At 51.9% G+C, this 17,942-nt stretch overlaps 1 protein-coding gene across 3 annotated transcripts in view; it reads left to right on the forward strand.

The window, feature by feature from the left end:
- The window catches only part of SLC13A3 (solute carrier family 13 member 3), a 74,063-nt gene that overhangs the window by 47,240 nt on the left and 8,881 nt on the right, over nt 1–17,942 (forward strand). For 2 of the 3 annotated variants that reach the window (XM_043553795.1, XM_043553797.1), the window contains 4 exons: nt 2,206–2,304; nt 3,276–3,380; nt 7,630–7,727; nt 12,926–13,038. In XM_043553795.1, the coding sequence (XP_043409730.1) occupies nt 2,206–2,304; nt 3,276–3,380; nt 7,630–7,727; nt 12,926–13,038 (415 nt within the window). The remainder of the gene's footprint in view (nt 1–2,205; nt 2,305–3,275; nt 3,381–7,629; nt 7,728–12,925; nt 13,039–17,942) is intronic. The other variant, XM_043553796.1, reaches the window with a different exon arrangement.

The following is a 17,942-nucleotide window of genomic DNA, read 5'->3' on the forward strand; positions in this document are numbered from 1 at the left end:
ATTTCCAAACCAGCTTTTTAAACAGAGAACGAGTGTCAGTTCCAGAGACGTAAGCCAGCAATGGTATCTGGCAGAATGTAATGATTGCCCTGCTTTCGTGTGTTTATTTTTATGATTACGTTTTTCTAACAAGTGATTCTTGTTTTCCATTGATGGGAGCGATATAAAATGTTGTGTTTACATACATAATTAAAGACTGCAATGATGAATCTATTTGGAGGAAGGTATTAAGCAAATATGAGCCAAAGGCTCCGATCATGGCGTTCCTTGACCCAGATGCCATCCGGAACTCCCCCCTAACAGAGACTCGGGGTTCAAAGCCTGCATTCGCCCTGAGAAGCAAGTCCTGACTTTGGACTCAGATGGACCAGAGTTCAAGTCACACTTCCATGTGACCTTGAGCAATTTTGTAAACCTCCCCGAGCTTTTCATTTCTTCACTTGTGGATTAAGGCTAAAAATTAGCTACAGCAAAAGTACAGGCTGGATGAGGGAGGGTGTGTAGACTGCCCAGGACTGAGCCTGAAATAGAGCCCTTTTTTCCGGTCGACTTGTTTTCATCTAACAGACATCTGCAGGACGCAGCCACAAGAGGCCATGATGGAGGAAATGCAGTGTTCAGTGACAGGTGTTTCTGGGTAACAGAGAAGTTTCAGGCCAATGACGTGACAACATCTTCACTCGGCAAATATCTGCTGAGTACCCACTATGTGCCTGCTAGGGTTGTAGGTATTGAGCGTGGAGCAGTGGGCAGGGCAGAGACCATCCCTGCCCTTGGGGGGCTTGCACTCAAGGTGGGGAAGACAGACAGGGAGCAGCTAAAGGCAGCAGGAATGCCAGTCATAAGTGCCGTGAAGGAAAAGACCGTGACATATGAAGGTGCACCCTGGAGGGCTCTCACCTAACGGGGAGGTCAGGAGAGCCTTCTTGGGGAAGGGACTTTTTTTTTTAATGTCTATTTCTTTTTAAGAGAGAGAGAGAGCATGAGAGGGGGAGGGCAGAGAGAAAGAGAGAGAGAGAGAGAGAGAGAGAGACAGAATCCAAAGCAGGCTCCAGGCTCTGGGCAGTCAGCACAGAGCCCAACGCGGGGCTCAAACTCGTGAACCGCGAGATCATGACCTGAGCCGAAGTTGGACGCTCCATGGACTGAGCCACCCAGGCGCCCCAAGAAAATTTTCATGTAGATGAATTTCTCAATCCTTCTCATGTGGCTCCTGAATTTTCAATTACGGTTAGAAAGATTTCCTCATTCAGGAGTTGTAAAAAAACAAACAAACAAATAAACAAAAAACTCATGTTTTCATTTAGTTTTTGTTTTTTTTTTTACACTGAACTCTTTGATCTGTTTGGGTTTATTCTTAGGGTGCAATGTGAGGTTTGGATCCAACTTCATTTTTGTTCCAGATGGCCGTCCAGGTGCCCAACGCTGTTCATTCATTGGCACACGAAAGTTTTTAAAATTTGATGAAGTCTGATCTATCTGTCTTTGGTTGCTTGAGCTTTTGGTGTTATCTCTAAGAAATAGTTGAAGTTGAAATCGAAGGCCAGAAAAATTTGCCCCTGTGTTTTCTTCTAAGAATTGTATACACCTAGCTTTTATATTTAGGTCTGATCCCTTTTGAGTTATTTCTTTTTTTAATATGATATGAGATAGGGGTCCACATTTACTCTTTTTCCTGTGGCTATGCACTTGTCCTGGCATCATTTGTGAAAAGACTACTCTTTCCCCACTGAATGGTCATGGTACCCTTGCCAAAAGCCAGTTAAGCATGGAAGTATGGATTTATTTCCACACTTTCAGTTCTATCCCATTGATCCGTATGTCCAGCACCACTGACTGAATAGTTCATCGTTTCTACACCAGTCTGAGAGACCAGCTTTGTCGTAGACGCAAATCCCCAATCTATTTCTGGGCCTTCCTGTTTGTTCCATTGGTTTATTCATGTGACTGTTTGACCCCCCTACAAAATCGGAAGCCTGGGAGTCCTCTGATCACATTCACTTTTTTAGAAGACCATCCAGGCTGTAGGTGGGAAGGACTGATTTTGGAAAGGCTTCCCCAGGGGCAGGAAGGCCACTCCCAGCGGCAGCGGGTGCTGTCTCCGGAACAGAGAGAACGAGGCTTGGCCGGGGCGTGGTGGGGTCGTTGACAAGTTAGTCGTACCTTTGCAGTGGCCGTTCCTAACCTCCCTGCTCTCTGTTCCAGGGGCTGGAGGAGGAAGAAGAAATCCGAGATCAAGACGGATGCAGAAGATAGAGCTCGAGCAGTGATTCGGGAAGAATTCCAGAACCTGGGGCCCATCAAGTGCGTGGTGTGGGGGTTCCTGGCGTGGGGAGAGAGCCCAGTGTAGACTTCACTTTCAGGAGAGTTACCTCCTGGCTTGACCACTGGATCCCTAGGGGCTGAGTCCCGGGAGGGAGGGAGGTCTCAGGACGGTGGCCTGGGAGCCTAGAGGTGGAGGGTAGGAGGGTGGTTTACACAGTCAGCCTCTTGACCTGGTGCTGTGCAAACACTCTGAGGACCGGGAAGCCCCTCGGCATGTAGTTGGGGTGGGGATCTGCTGCCCTGTCCTGGCTAAAGCACCCTTTCCCTTCCGGCACACGGGGTACCCCCTGCCTCGGGCAGCTGCCGGGACCTTTTTCAATGCATGTTTCCCATGTGGTGAAAACGCCTAGGAGTCAGGGGGCCTGCACCCAAGACTGGCTCTGCTGCCTACTTCCTGTGTAGCCTTGGGCAAGGCACTAACCCACTCTGGGCCCTGCTCCCCAGTCTGTGAGATGAGCACCTTGGGTAGATGTTTGCTCGGACGTTGGGGGATTGTCTGTGTCTGCCCCTGTCCATGTCTGTCTGCCCCCTCTGTGCATGTAGTTATCTAACTTCCTCTGCGTGTGTGACTGCTCCCGTCTCACCTACCTCTTGGCTGTTTCCTTCTTTTCGGTTTTTCTGCCTCTGCTTTGCTCTTTCTTTCTCTGTTGAGTCTCCGCCTCCCCCCAAACCTTGGGAAATTCCCAGAGGGAGTGATATAAATAGCTTGGGGGGACGTGGTGTCTGATGCTCAGGAAGGATCCTGGAGGAGTGTGGAAGCCCCTGGACGGGAATCCCTTACACCCCAGGATACCCTTCCCCTCACTCTGGGGAGTGAGTTACCTCTTGCAGCTTCTCGGAGGCAGGGCCTGGGCCCATCACAGCCAGCGGGCATCTGCCCAAGGCCTTCCCAATGCTGTGGTCCGCCCAAAGCCCACCATCACCGTGGCGCCTGCCTGTCTGTGCCACAGGTTTGCCGAGCAGGCCGTGTTCACCCTCTTCTGCATGTTCGCCATCCTCCTCTTCTCCCGGGATCCGAAGTTCATCCCTGGCTGGGCCAGCTTCTTCACCCCTGGGTGAGACTCGGGGGACCCGGGGGTGGAGCCCAATAGGGAAGATTCTGGGATGGGCCACCTGGGGGGGGGGCGGTGGCTGGGTGTGTAACTTTGTCCCGTGTAACTATAAACAGCTCCGTCCTTTACTCTGAAAAAATTTAGGTTCAGATGATAAAACGTTTGGGGTTCTCACGTGTTAGGAACTTTTGCCTTTGGAATCAGACAAAACTGGGCTCAAGCTTTGTAAGCTTGGCCACTCACAAATTGCGTAGCCCTGAGATCATCATCCGCTCATGTATTCTACATCTTTCAATGGCTAAAAATCAAAAGATAAATGATATTTGTGACAAAGAAAATTACATGAAATTCAAAGCTGATTGTCTGCAAATAGAGTTTCATTGGGACACACAGCCACACCTATTCATTTATGGATGGTCCGCAGCTGCTTTCATGGTGGTTCGTTGGAGAAGAACATTCTGTAGGAGGCTGCAGGTGGCTTCTCAACGATTCTAGTTTGGACTTGGGTTAGGCTTGTCATGAAGGCGAACATGTCTTTCAGATGCTGCAACAGGCAGTTGGAACCGTAAGCCTAGAAGCTCGGAGGAGGTGTTGGCTTGCAGATATAAATGTGGGAGTCATCACAGAAATTTGGAATTTAAGTCCAATTAAGGAATTGATGGGGCCAGCTAGGGAAAGAGTAAAGGGAGAGTGCAGAAGATTCTGAGGACCCCCAACATTTAGGAGCTGGGTGGAGGAGAGAAAGGGGAGAAGCAGTCGGGGAGGTAAGGTGGAAAGCCTGGGGCAATGAACCAGCAAAGGCCAAGAGAGGAGAGCGTTTTAGTAAAGAGTGAGCGGGCGACCACGTCCGATTCTGGTACGTCAGAACACGAGTAGATAGGAAATACGTCCTCTGGACTCGGTGAGAGCTCATGATTTCCATCAGCACCATCCAGTAGAAAGAGAACGTGAGCCACGGATGTAATTTTCCAGTTTTAGTAGCCACATTTAAAAAGTCAGAAGAAACAAGGAAATCAATTCTAGTCATATCGTTCACTTAACCCACTATATCATTTCAACATGCGATCTACATAAGAAATTATTGAGATCTTTTACTTTTTTTTGCACTAACTCCTCAAAGTCTGGTGTGTAGTTTAATTGCAGCCCATCTAAGTTTGCTCTTGCCAGATTTCAAGTGTCTACTAACTGCTGGCTACCATTTGGATAGAGCAGCTCTACTCACGTAACTCTTGGGGCCTCGGACTCCCCCCCCCCCGGTTAAATGGGTGATAAAAAGTCCTCATCTCCTGTGGGTTGTTATAAGGAAGAAACGATGTCACTTCATCGAGCCAAGAGGAGAGGCTTTTACTTCCACTGTCTTCTTTTCCCAGGATGTAGATGCTTTGTTCTTTTTCTCAGATGAAAGATGGGTGTTGTAAACAGGCCAACAAAGCAAAGAGAATGAAAATCACCTAGAAACTCAGTCTCCAATTCTGACACACGTCTTTCCTGACTGAAAAATGCCTGTCTGGGAACTGTTCTCCATCTCAATCCCATGGGTAGTTACAGGACTGTATACATTAGCCAAAACTCAAAAGTATATTACCCTTCAGATGGGCACGTTTGATTGCATGTTCATTGTACTTCAATAAAGCTAATTGCAGAGATATATGCAACCTAGCTAAAAAGAAACCTATCTAGGGGCGCCTGGGTGGCGCAGTCGGTTAAGCGTCCGACTTCAGCCAGGTCACGATCTCGCGGTCCGGGAGTTCGAGCCCCGCGTCGGGCTCTGGGCTGATGGCTCAGAGCCTGGAGCCTGTTTCTGATTCTGTGTCTCCCTCTCTCTCTGCCCCTCCCCCGTTTATGCTCTGTCTCTCTCTGTCCCAAAAATAAATAAACGTTGAAAAAAAAAAAAATTAAAAAAAAAAAAAGAAAAAAAGAAACCTATCTAAACAGAAGGTTTTTTAACAGAAATGTGAGTACAGGAGACATATAAGTTGTGACCTGCTTTTTTTCTTTTTTGTTTAATCGTGAAAGTTATGTATAATCGTAACAAATTCAAACAATGCTGAATTGAAGAACTAAAAGTTATTCTTCATTTAACCTCTGTAAATGAAGAGATTTTCACAATTAAAACTTCGTGTCTGACGTATCTGATATACACACACCCTCGCCCATAATAGTAGGTACAAGCAGACATATACGTATGCATATTACAAAAACTGGGAGAGTACAGTACTATAATCCTGGACAACTTGGCCTTTCTGACCTATTTCATTCTTTTAAAAAAATTTTTTTTATGTTTATTCATTTTTGAGAGACAGAGCACAAGCAGGGGTGGGGCGGAGAGGGAGGGGGACACAGAATCTGAAGCGGGCTCCAGGCTCCGAGCTGTCAGCCCAGAGCCCGACGCGGGACTTGAACCCACCAACCGCGAGATCGTGTCCTGAGCCGAAGTCGGCTGCTCAACCGACTGAGCCGCTCAGGCGCCCCTATTTTATAAGTTTTCAAAATGTTTATTTATTATTTTTGAGAGACAGAGCATGAGCAGGAGAGGGGCAGAGAGAGAGGGAGACACAGAATCCGAAGCGGGCTCCAGGTTCTGAGCTGTCAGCACAGAGCCCGCCGCGGGGCTCGAACCCACAAACCATGAGATCATGACCTGAGTCGAAGTCGGACCCTCAAGACTGAGCCACCTGGGTGCCCCTACTCCATTCTTTTTAAATGCTCCATAGTAGTCTATAGAAGGAGAGCATCTTAATTTATTTAATCAATTCCTTTTGGATTGTGTCTAATATTGCAAATAAAAAGGTTTTATTTGCAAGATACCTTCGTTGTACTTCTATGTCAATGCTTAAAGATTGATATCATCTTATATCTTTTAAAAAAACAGATGCAGGGGCGCCTGGGCGGCTCAGTCGGTTGAGCGACCGACTTCGGCTCAGGTCATGATCTCGCGGTTCGTGGGTTCGAGCCCCGCGTCGGGCTCTGTGCTGACAGCTCGGAGCCTGGAGCCCGCTTCCGATTCTGTGTCTCCCTCTCTCTCTGCCCCTCCCCTGTTCACGCTCTGTCTCTGTCTCAAGAATAAATAAACATTAAAAAAAATCGAAACCAAACAGATGCAGGGCATTTCATTATAGATAAACTATTATATATCCATTGTTGTACACAATTTAGTTACACGTGTCTGTACTAAAACTCTTCCTTTTTTTTTTTTACTCTTATCCATCATGAACATCCTGTTCATAGTCTGTGTATGCGAGTCAAGTTCCCCTGAGGGTAAATTCCTAGAAGTACAATGACTGGATCAAGGGGTATTTACATGTATTGAAACACGTTGCCAGCTGCCCTCCAGAAGGTTAAGCCAATTTATTTTACCCCATCGGTATATGCTTTCCAACGTCCGCATTAGATACTATCCTCACCCTTTCAGGTTTGGCCTGTTAGCAGACAAATGATACTCCAGCAGCATTTTGGTTGATATTTCTGTAATGCAGTGATAATGGCCATCTTTTCCAGTTTCTTGGTCCCTTGAATACTCTCCTTCCCAAATGTGTGGACTGAAAGGGCTTTGGTTGACGTGTGGCTCTGTGCCTCATTGAGTTTGGAGCCAGACGCATCTGGGTTCAGTGCCCGTCTCCCGCATGGACCATGGCCTGGCCTCGAGCAAGCTGCTTCTGCTCTGTGAGCCTCAGGTGCCTCATCTGAGATAGAAACTGTGTGGCCCGGAGAGACTTCTGTGAGCCTGATGTCTCCGCAAGAGGCGATGTGGATCCTTGAAAGGCGGTATTAGATTTCAAGGGGCTGTGAGGCTGCCCCCATCTGGTTTCTGCTGGCGTGACCGGGACCGGGCCGCGTCTCCGTGCCGTGAGCTGCCCCTCCCAGGAGGAGCGCGAGCAGAAGCGGAAGAAATACCTAACAGAGTCTCAGAGAAGCCTCGGTTGTGTGATCCACGGGAATTCCGCAGATCCCGTATTCGGTGGTGCTCAGATCCTGCCCTCTGTGGTCAGGTCTCTCTTCCTGGGAGGGTCAACATTTGTTTGTCTCAGCAACATCTAAGTACCCTGGGGGCGGTGCGTAGAAGGCTTGTGCATCACGGACAGTTGCATCCATGCCAAGTACAGGCAGGACGCTGTCCAGTGGCCCAGAACAAGGCCCCCCTCACAGAGAGCTCCTAACTCCCTCCCGCAAATCCTCGTTTGCAAATCTGCCAAACTTTTTGGCCTGCTGCGATGCCCCCGGGGTCACACGCTTTGGGGCCTTGTCATTGTAGGTTTCTTTCCGATGCTGTCACTGGAGTGGCCATTGTCACCGTCTTGTTCTTCTTCCCGTCCCAAAGGCCCTCTCTCAAGTGGTGGTTTGACTTTAAAGGTAAGGGGTCAGGGCTGGGGTCTCAGTGGGCTCAGTGACGACTGCGGCCTGAAGCATGGTCATCAGTGGCCCGGAGGCAGGGCCCGCGCCTGGGACCCGAGCCCCATGGCACTAACCTGGTTCTTCCCTTCTCTCTGTCTGAGCCATTACCTTGTCTGGGGCACTTCGGGCCACCACAGGTGACAGGCGGGGACAAGAGTCAGCAAGGAGAGCCGGCCCGATCCAGCTGGCCGGCTGCTTTGTACGGCCCACGAGCTAAGAATAGCTTTGACATTTTTTTTTTTTAATTTTTTTTTTTCAGCGTTTATTTATTTTTGGGACAGAGAGAGACAGAGCATGAACGGGGGAGGGGCAGAGAGAGAGGGAGACACAGAATCGGAAACAGGCTCCAGGCTCTGAGCCATCAGCCCAGAGCCCGACGCGGGGCTCGAACTCACGGACCGCGAGATCGTGACCTGGCTGAAGTCGGACGCTTAACCGACTGCGCCACCCAGGCGCCCCGACATTTTTTTAATGGTTGGAAACAATCCAAAGAAAAATATTTCATGACACAGGAACATTACACGAAATTCAAATTTCAGTGTCCATAAATAAAGTTTATTTCTTCGATAAGAAATTTGTGGACATTTATTCTCCTTAGAATCATATACAGAATAGCCTTGATTTTGCCTCTTGGCTCACAAAACCCGCCATATTCACTTTCTGACCCTTTTGTAGAAAAACTGTGCCACCCGTGGGCCCGAGGCCGGAGCTGTGACTCAGTTGCCCAAGGGGCTGGATGTGAGGCTCTCAGGCCAGGTTTCGATGGCTAGGAAGTGGTAGAGACAGACGCACTTCTGCCTAACGGCATTCCGGGTTACGTTAAAAGGATGCCGAGTCCCCCAGACTGGCCTTCAGGTGGCCAGTCTGTGACCCCGCTGGGATGGTTCCCAGCAGGTTAGCCCCTGTGACAGAGGGATGGGGCCAGTGGGATGAGCTCGGCACCGGGAGTCGGGAAATAGGGTCGTCATCTGTTTTATTTTATTTTTTTAATTTTTAATGTTTATTTATTTTTTTTATTTTATTTAATTTATTTTTTTTGTTTTAATTTTTTTAATGTTTATTTTTGAAAGAGGGAGAGAGACAGAGCATGAGTGGGGGAAGAGCAGAGAGAGAGGGAGACATAGAATCTGAAGCAGGCACCTAGCTCTGAGCTGTCAGAGCAGAGCTGGACATGGGGCTTGAACTCACAGACCATGAGATCATGACCTGAGCCAAAGTCAGATCCTCAACCGACTGAGCCACCCAGGCGCCCCAAATGTTTATTTATTTTTGACAGAGAGAGAGAGATAGAGAGAGAGAGAGAGAGACAAAGTGCAAGCAGGGGAGGGGCAGAGAGAGAGGGAGACAGAATCCGAAGCAGGCTCCAGGCTCCGAGCTGTCAGCACAGAGCCCGTCGCGGGGCTTGAACCCACGAGCTGTCAGATCATGACCTGAGCTGAAGCCGGACATTTAACCGACTGAGCCACCCAGGCGGCCCGTAATCTGTTTTCTATCGTTGAGACAAAAACTAGAGTAATAGGTGGGTTAAGCTCCAGTTTCAGGGGAGGGGGTCTGAGTGCGGGGCATAAGGTAAGGATCAGGAGGGAGCCGATTTCACAGGGCCCTAGAAGCGGCTATAGCAACAGAGCGAACACTGGGTCCAAGGAGCCCCGGGCAGGGGGCTTTCGGACCCTGCAAACGGGCAGGATTCGTCTCTGCTCTCTGTCTTGCTTCCGACCGGCTTTCCCCATCATCCACACTGGGTGCCACGTGCTGACCTCTCCATATTCCTCCAGCTTCTAAGCTTTGACCTCCTTATAGTCTCTGCTTCTTTACGGTTCCTGCTTTTTGTCTTCTGTAACTTCGGTTCCCCTACGGTGCCTTCTCTCTTGTAGTGCCCGCCTTCGCCGGACATCCACAACCGCAGCTTCCTGCCTCCTCCCTCCCGGCCCGCTCACGTCCCCTCTGCTTGCGGCCTGTAGCTATCACCGCAGCACCCCCTGTCTGTCCGCTTCCCGTGGACCTCCGAGAGTGAGACTCTGCCTGGCGTGGCTCGTTCTTACGCAGGCAGCTCTCCCGCGGGGCCGCTCCTAGCCTCCTGGATAGCTGGCCTGTGGACCGGTTGCCCTTGATCAGGTCCCATCCGTGGCTCTGTCACCTGTGGGGGGTGGGGGGGGAGGCTGAAAAAGGCCAGGCTTCCTCTCAGCCGGGGGCTGTCAGGAGGGCACTGTGACATAGATGTCTGGTATCCCAGCTCTGCTGCTGATGTGCCGGGTGACCCTGAGTAAGTTCCTAGGATGTCTCGGCCTTCTTTTGCTTTCTTTTTTTTTAAATTTTTAAAAAATGTTCATGTATTTTTGAGAGAGAGAGAGAGAGACAGAGTGCAAGTGGGGGAGGGGCAGAGAGAGAGGGAGACACAGGATCCGAAGCAGGCTCCAGGCTCTGAGCTGGCAGCACAGAGCCCGATGCGGGGCTCGAACCCACGAACCGCGAGATCATGACCTGAGCCATAGTTGGACGCCTAACCGACGGAGCCCCCCAGGCACCCCTGGGCCTTCCTTTTCCACTTAGAGAATGAACATGGCCCTTAGGCACTTTTCACCTCTGCCTTTAGTCGTTTTCTGGAACAGGGGTTGCAAACCAAATGCCCACAGGGAGGTAACAGTTTTGGATGCAGCAGGCGGGGGGGGGGGGGGGGGGGGGCAGGAAAATGGGTTCCGTGAAACCAGGCCCTCCCTGTCCAGCTTTCCTTTTGCATTTTTGAAACAGAGACCAATGTCTATATCGTGAGGAAAACAGCAGCTGAGGGTGATCTTGAGTGGCGAGATCCTTCACATCAGGGCACTGTGGGGTCTGTGGAAATCTGGCAAAGCCAGTACCCTTGAAATAAAGGGGCAGCTGTGACTCAGTTTCCACCGAGTGTCACCACGCAGGAAAGCTGAACTGGTTTCGCCACGTTTGCTGACTTGTCAAGGGAAGCACAAAACTTTATGCAATCGCCCTGATTTTAAGCGTCAGCAACCGATTTCAGTGGAAAACCATGGCGTGGGCCCACAACAGTAGCGTTAAAACGCGTCTGCGAGTTGGGTCTGGTCCACGGGGGCACAGCATGCCCCCCTCTGTGGAGGGTTCTTCGGGCTGGAGTGTCTGGGGCTGCCTGGTGGGTGGGGAGAGGGGACTCCATGAGCTCTCCTGTCCTTGGGCTACCGGTGGGCCCCGGGCAGACTTGGCTGAAATGGTACATTCCAGCGCTTAGGACTTACACGCAGCCCGACAGAGTGGCCAGTTTCCATGGAGAGCAAGTGACTTGATCAAGGTCACATGGCTAGCGACACAGAAACAGGAGGTGGAACCCAGGCACCCAGGCCAACCTAGATTTTCTGATTGTGCCTGCTGTCTTCCATTCTTCCCGGGCTCGGAGTTGCCCTTGTATTTCTGTCCCTTTATGGTCACTCGACAAGTACGGATGCGGTGCCTGCTAGGTGCTGGGTGCTGTGCTTGCGGATCACAATGAGGACGATGGCAATGGTGACTTCCATTTCCTCTCTGTCCACCAAGCTCTTCTTCCAGATATCGCGTGACTCACTGCCGTCACTCTACTCAGACTCTGTCCAAATGTCACCTCCCCAGAGAAGTCTTCCCCGACTACGCTGTCTAGAAGAACATCCCTCCCCCTTGTCACTCTTCACCCCTTCACCCTACTCTCTTGCCTTCATAACACATTACATTTCCTGACATTGTGAATTTATTGGTTTCTCACCCGCCTCCCTTCCTGGAATGTAAGTTCTCCAAGCCGGGTTGGGGCGGGGGGGGGGGGGGGGGGGATTTTTTTTTTTTTTTCTGTTTTAGCCACTTCTGAATCCCCAGGTGGCCTCTTTAGCACTTACCATGTAACTCATTGAATCTGCATGATGTTAAACCCTCCGCCAGGGCCTTTGCTCTTTCGGACCTTGCCTGCCTCTTTAATGAAATTATACTTTATCGCCTGAAGGCAGAGGACTGAGCCACCCAAGATCTCCGGCTTTCGCTTCCGGTAATCACAGTGTACAATTCGGAAAAAGCTGAAAAGGAGGAACAAAATGTCCACGGCTGGGTGACCCAGGAATTGTCCTGGGAAGTCGGGAACGGCCATGCATGGGCCGGACCTGACCTCCTGCCTCCCTGGTGGCCGCCTGCAGGGACGGTTTCGTTTCCAGAGTGTTCACTCTGCACCAGGCATCGGGCTAAGCCAGGCACCTAACATCAGCTGACGAGCATTTTGGAGTGCACGCAGTGACACGGGGATTTGGCCGTGAACCAACCAGGACCCTCTCTGTCCACCAGCAGCTCTGCCATTAACCTCGTCAGTGTCCACGAGGGCCCCCCAAGGGACTCTCTCTGTGCCACGTGTCAGCTGAGGAAACGGGGGCTCAGACAGGCGAGATCACGTTCAAGGGCGTGCGGTGAGCCAACGTTGGAGCGTCTGTCTCCAGGCCTGTGCTCCCAGCACAGGGGTGGCAAACCTCGGCCCACGGGCCGAATGCACCCCTGCCCTTTCTAAGTAGAATTTCCTGGGGACATCTCAGTGCCTGCTCTCGCAGGTCTTGTCTGCGTCTGTGCATATGCTACAGTAGTGGCCTGTTTGCAACAGAAGCTTGCCAACCTGAAGCAGCCGCTCCCCAACCCTTATAAAAGTTTGCCGATCCACCACCCCCCGCCCCCGCCGCGTTCTAACCAGTGCACGCAGACACTGCCGCTTTTGTAGAAAGAAAAATCATCCCATAACTCCATGGACGGAGGATACCCTTAGTTTCTCTCTTTCCCGTTTCTTCCTTCCACTTTTTTCTTGCCCGCACCCATTCAGTTACAAAAAAGAGCCTTTTCTCTTGTAAATGAGGGGGAAAGCAGCACTTCTCCAGAAGGGGTTTGGGGAAATTGAAAGGATGTCCTGCATGTACGTGGGGTGCCCGGTTCCAGGAGGTTCTCACGCCGTGGGAGCCATGACAATGATTTTCCTTCTGAATAGAGCAGATGCCCCTCATAATGCTGGGTGGGGGGGGGGTTCCCTAAAGCTCCCAAATCAGATGCTGGAGCCAGACTGTGGCTCCCTGGGGACCCCCCCCAGCGGTGCCCCCACAGAGATGGGGCCGCAGGGGGTGGTGACCCTTCTTCAGCCCGAGTGTCCTCTCTCCACCCAGCTTCCAACGCGGAGACAGAGCCCTTGCTGACGTGGAAGAAGGTCCAGGACACGGTGCCCTGGAACATCATCCTTCTCCTGGGAGGGGGCTTCGCCATGGCCAAAGGCTGCGAGGTGAGAGCGGCAGGCGGGCTGCGGGCCTCGGGAGGTGGGCGCAGGTCGTAGCCCCAGCTGCAGGCTCCGACTCAGAGCGCCCGGGGCTGCGGGGGGCGCTGCGGCCACCGGATCCCTCGTTTACCAGACGGGGACAACCAGGGGCTCCTACCTCACGGCGCCGCACTCAGGGCTGGGAGCTGTGCAGGAAAAGAGGGATAAGGTCTGATCCGGATTCTCAAGGAGCTCACGATGAGCACACTGCTGCTCGCGACTACGGCTACTACCCAGACTCGAGGGGTTCCGCGAGCGGAGGAATAACATCGTCTTGGGCTCGCCCTGGGCCAGGCCCTTCTCCACGTGCTTTACACACCCGAACGCATCTAAACGTCCCAACAAGCCTCTGAGGTCGATGCCCCTATTATCCCCGTTCGATAGATTCAGACACCGAGGCACAGAGAAGGAAAGTAACTTGCCTAAGGTCACACAGCGGTGCGCTCAGGATTAGAATCCGGGTCGTTTGGTGCCACAGCCTACGCTCTTAACCACCGTGGTAGAAATGTCAGATATCATTACTATTAATTAGGGTTATTACGAATGTTGTTCTGGAGGGCTCTGGGAGCCGGGGCTGCAGCGGGGTGAGTGGAGCATAGAATTTCAGGAAGGGCCGCCTCGGTGTTGTCTCCTCAAACGCTCACGCTGACCCTCGGGGGTGGGTAACAGGTGTATTCCCATTTTACAGGTAGGGAAACTGAGGCACGGAAAAATTAAGCAGCTTTCTTGAGGTCATACAGTTGCATTCGGCTCAAGAGCGAGGGTTCCATCTCCAGGCAGGCTGCTTTCAGAGTCCCGCCTCCTCATGGCTCGTTTTGAAGAACTTCCCAAGAACAGGTTCCACCTGAAGCGCTTTGCAAATAATGGACTCCTCTAACCTTCATCAACACCCCTGACGTAGAAGGATCGCTTGTCCCCATTTCAAAGATGAGGGAACCGAGGTAACTGGAGGCTAAATAGCTTGCCTATGTTCATGCACCCGGGAGATTGTTGGAGCCGGGATTTGAACCCCCAGCTCATGATCCTGGAACCCACCCCTGCGTCTCTCCTTGTCCGCCGAGGCATTTAAACCCACAAGCAATTAACAGTTAATCTGAAATTCAGATGAAGGAAACCTGAAATTGCCTCTCGGATTGCTTTCTTTCTTTAAAAAGTTCTTTTTAATGTTTTTATTTTTGAGACAGAGAGAGAGCATGAGCAGGGGAGGGGCAGAGAGAGGGGGAGACACAGAATCCGAAGCAGGCTCCAGGCTCTGAGCTGTCCGCCCAGAGCCCGATGCCGGGCTCGAACCCACGGAGTGTGAGATCATGACCTGAGCCGAAGTCGGACGCTTATCCGACTGAGCCACCCAGGCGCCCCTTGTTTTCTCTCTTTCACTCAATTTTAATTTTCAGTTGCAAACAGTGATGCATAGAAGACATCCGTAAGGTATGTGCTAGTAAGAAGCCTCCGCGTGAGAATGCAAGTGTCTGGATCCCAATCCCGGCTCTCCCACTCTGCGCTGTGGTGCTTTGGGCAAGTTGCTAAACCTCTCTGGGCGCCGGTTTTCTCATCTTTGAATTGGATGGAAGTTCTTCCTCTTCGGGGTTGTAGGACGTGACCCAGAGCAGACGTGTGCGAGAACTCCCCGTGCGTTCTCTCGGAATCCTCAGTCCGTGGCTATTGTGGGCGGGGCTCCCAAGGAGCAGACTCTGGAATGGACATGCGTGAACAGGGGCATCAGCTTGGGCCCTTGAGGCGCCCCCCTCTGTGGAAGGGGGAGGAAGGAAGCAGGAGAGGGCGGGGGGGGTGCCCCACGACGCCCCCGCCAACCCCACAGGGAGCACGGAGCTGAGCTGGCCCTTCAGAGACGCCCCGATTGGTCTGAGGCTGCCCCGCCAGACCCCGGCATCCCTCCATCAGTCTGCGCCGGTGAGCAGCCCCAGGAGTGACTGTGACCTTGGGCAAGACGACTCCCAGGCCCGAGACAGTGCTGGGGCCCCCCCGGGGCCTCCGGAGTCCGGAGTGCTAATCCGTCACCCACAAGGGTTTCACCGAAGGTCAGCTGAGTGGCCCGCTCAGGTTCTCCTTTTTATGACACGTAGATTTATTTTACTCATTTTTTCCCAACACATAACACACACGAATACAATAGTATAGACTTCAAAAGGAGCAAATGGATGGTCGAGCAAAAGTTTTTGTCTCCATTTCAGGAATCCTGAGGACCAGAGAGGTTAACTGATCGATCCTAGGTAACACAGCTCGTAGGTAGCATAGCATAGCTGGGATTTGAACTCCTGTCTGTCTTGACTTTTCTCACCACTGCCTCCTCCTGGGGATGTATCAGGGAAGGCTTCCGGGAGGAAGTGGCCTGTTATCCGGGTCCCAAAGAGGCCATGCAGTGCAATGGGAAAAGGCCCGGGCTGTCGAACCAGACTGCCTGGGGGGGGCCGGGGGGGGGGGGGTTGCAGGTCTTGCACCTCAGCTGCGTGTTTCAGTTTCCTCATCTGTACAATGGGAATAATAATGGCGCCGTGCCACAGACTTGTGACAGTTATTGGATGAGTCGATGCCCGTGGAGACCTCGGAACGTGGCCGACGCAGTTGGTTATGATGACCGAATGTGGGAGAAAAGGGGGAGATGGCGTGGAGGTTCTTGCCTGAGCAACTCGGTGGACATGGCTCCGTGTGTCGAGAGGACGTGAACCCTGTCTGACCCTGAGGCAGGGGGCAGAGGAGACGGTCCTCTACCCCAGAGGCTCCTCTGAGCTTGGGATGTGGTGGGAAAAGCCCCGCTCTCGGTGGGGGCGGGGCCGCGGGGCCCCTGGCCATCTGGGAGGTCAGTCTGGCTCCTGGCCCGGCCCTGGGCGGTCGCCGGGGTTTCTGTTCAACAAGGCCTTTGTGTGGCAGCTGCCCGCTTCCCCCAACCCCGGCTGGTACCATCCCCTGCCCAGGCCCGCGCGGCCTGCCCCAGGCGGGACCAGAGCGCTCACGGCTCATCCCGCTTCTCGGCCCCTGCCCGGTACCCTCGCCAGGCCACAGCCAGGCCTCCTGGGGCTTACAGGTCCTCGGACGGGGTCCAGGGTGAGCCCGGGTGTGTAGACCCCCAAGTACTGGTTCAGAAGGGCTGGAAGCAGATCCCGGTGCTCGCTTTGAGCTTGAGCAACTCACTTAAACCTCACTACGCTTCTCTCCCGCTGTAAAAACTGCCCATTACTCCCGATATATTCAGACTCTAGTCCGAAGGCTTCCTGGGCCTACACACAAGGCCCAGCATGGCCTGGCCCCTGCCTACCTCCCTGTCTTCGGCTCCTGCCTCTGTCCCCTGATTGGCTCCCCTCCAGTCCCACTGGCCCCTCGATGCTCCTCAGCTACCCTAGACTCATTTGCACCCCTGGACCTTTGCATCTGCTTTCTTTCTGCCTAATGCTCTTCCCTGAGATCTCTGAGTCCTGGCCCTTCAGGTCATTTCCAAGGTCACCAACTCAGAGGCCCTCCCTGGCACCATCTCTAAAGTAGCCTCGCCTATAATCCCTCTCCCTGTTACCACCCCACTTATTTCCTTCCTTATTCCCTTCCCCCAAATTGCCCTGTTCATTTCCCGGTGGGTGTCTCCCTTACTAGAACGTACTGTTCCAGCATCCAGAAGAGTCCTGGTACATAACACGCGCAATAAATATTTGTTGGACGTGACCCGTGAAATGGGCTGTTTTTAGTCCTGCCGATATGATGTATGGAAAGTGCACAGGGCTGATACATACCGGGTGCTAAAACCAGGGCCACCTTCAGCCCTCGTCCTTGAATTGTGAGTACGGTTTTACCGTCTCGTGAATTGAAAATTGGTCTTCCTCTGCACCTTTAAGCATATCTCATTTAATCTCCATCCGAATAAACTTATCTACAAATACATTGAGGTTATAGGAGCTTGAGAGTAAGTCAGAGTGGAGCAAACCCTGTAGGCAAGCAGAAATGTGTTTATGCTTCCTATCCCTCATTTTCTGCTGGAGAGTCACCTCGATGATGATGATCATGGTGATGATGATCGTGATGATGGACGACTGACAGGCATTATCATGTCATTGGAGAGGTAGCCTGTTGAAGAAAGTGCTAGAGTCCCAGCTCAGAATTCCAACCCTAGGGCAAATTACTTCACTTATTCAGGCAAGTTACCACCTCTGTGTGCCTCAGTTTCTTCAGTCATAAGATGGAGATAATTATACCACTTACCTCATGGAGCTGTTACGGGGATTAAATGAGCTAAGATTAGCCCAGTCTTTGGACGAGTGCCTCGCACAGAGTGAACTCTACATTATGTGCGTGTTGAATTAACGAAATAGTAATGAATCTTATCCAGGGCTTACTATGTAGAGGAACCGTGTTTTGCGCGTCTTTGTCTGACCCTTACCGCCAACTCCTTGAAGAAAGCGAGGGACAGAGATGTTCATCGATCTGCCCAACATCGTACAGCCTGTAAGCAGCACAGTGGTCTGAATGTTCACACGTGTGCAGGAAGCCTTCTCTTTTTCCTTTCCTTGGATCAAATTCACTGGTTCTCTTTCCCTAGGAATTATTATACAGAGTTGTATTCAAACCGCTGAGCCTGGTGTGTTTTCTGAGGCTCTTCAAGATGGTCAAGCCTCTCCCTTCCCATCCTGCAACATGGCCTCAGGCACCTCTTGACATCTTTGGGGGGCCATAAGGAACACAGTTTGACAACCACCGCACTGGGCAATTTCTGAGTGTGTCCCCTTGTGACTCGAAGCTACTAATGACAGCTGGCACGTGTGGGGCCCTCACCAGGTCACCCAGGCATTTTCCAACTGCTTTATAGATTAGCTCCTTTTCTCCCCACAGTAACCTTCTGGGACAGGCGCTGTTACACCCTCGTTTAC

Source organism: Prionailurus bengalensis, chromosome A3 (genome assembly GCF_016509475.1).
Source record: "Prionailurus bengalensis isolate Pbe53 chromosome A3, Fcat_Pben_1.1_paternal_pri, whole genome shotgun sequence".
Taxonomy (NCBI): domain Eukaryota; kingdom Metazoa; phylum Chordata; class Mammalia; order Carnivora; family Felidae; genus Prionailurus; species Prionailurus bengalensis.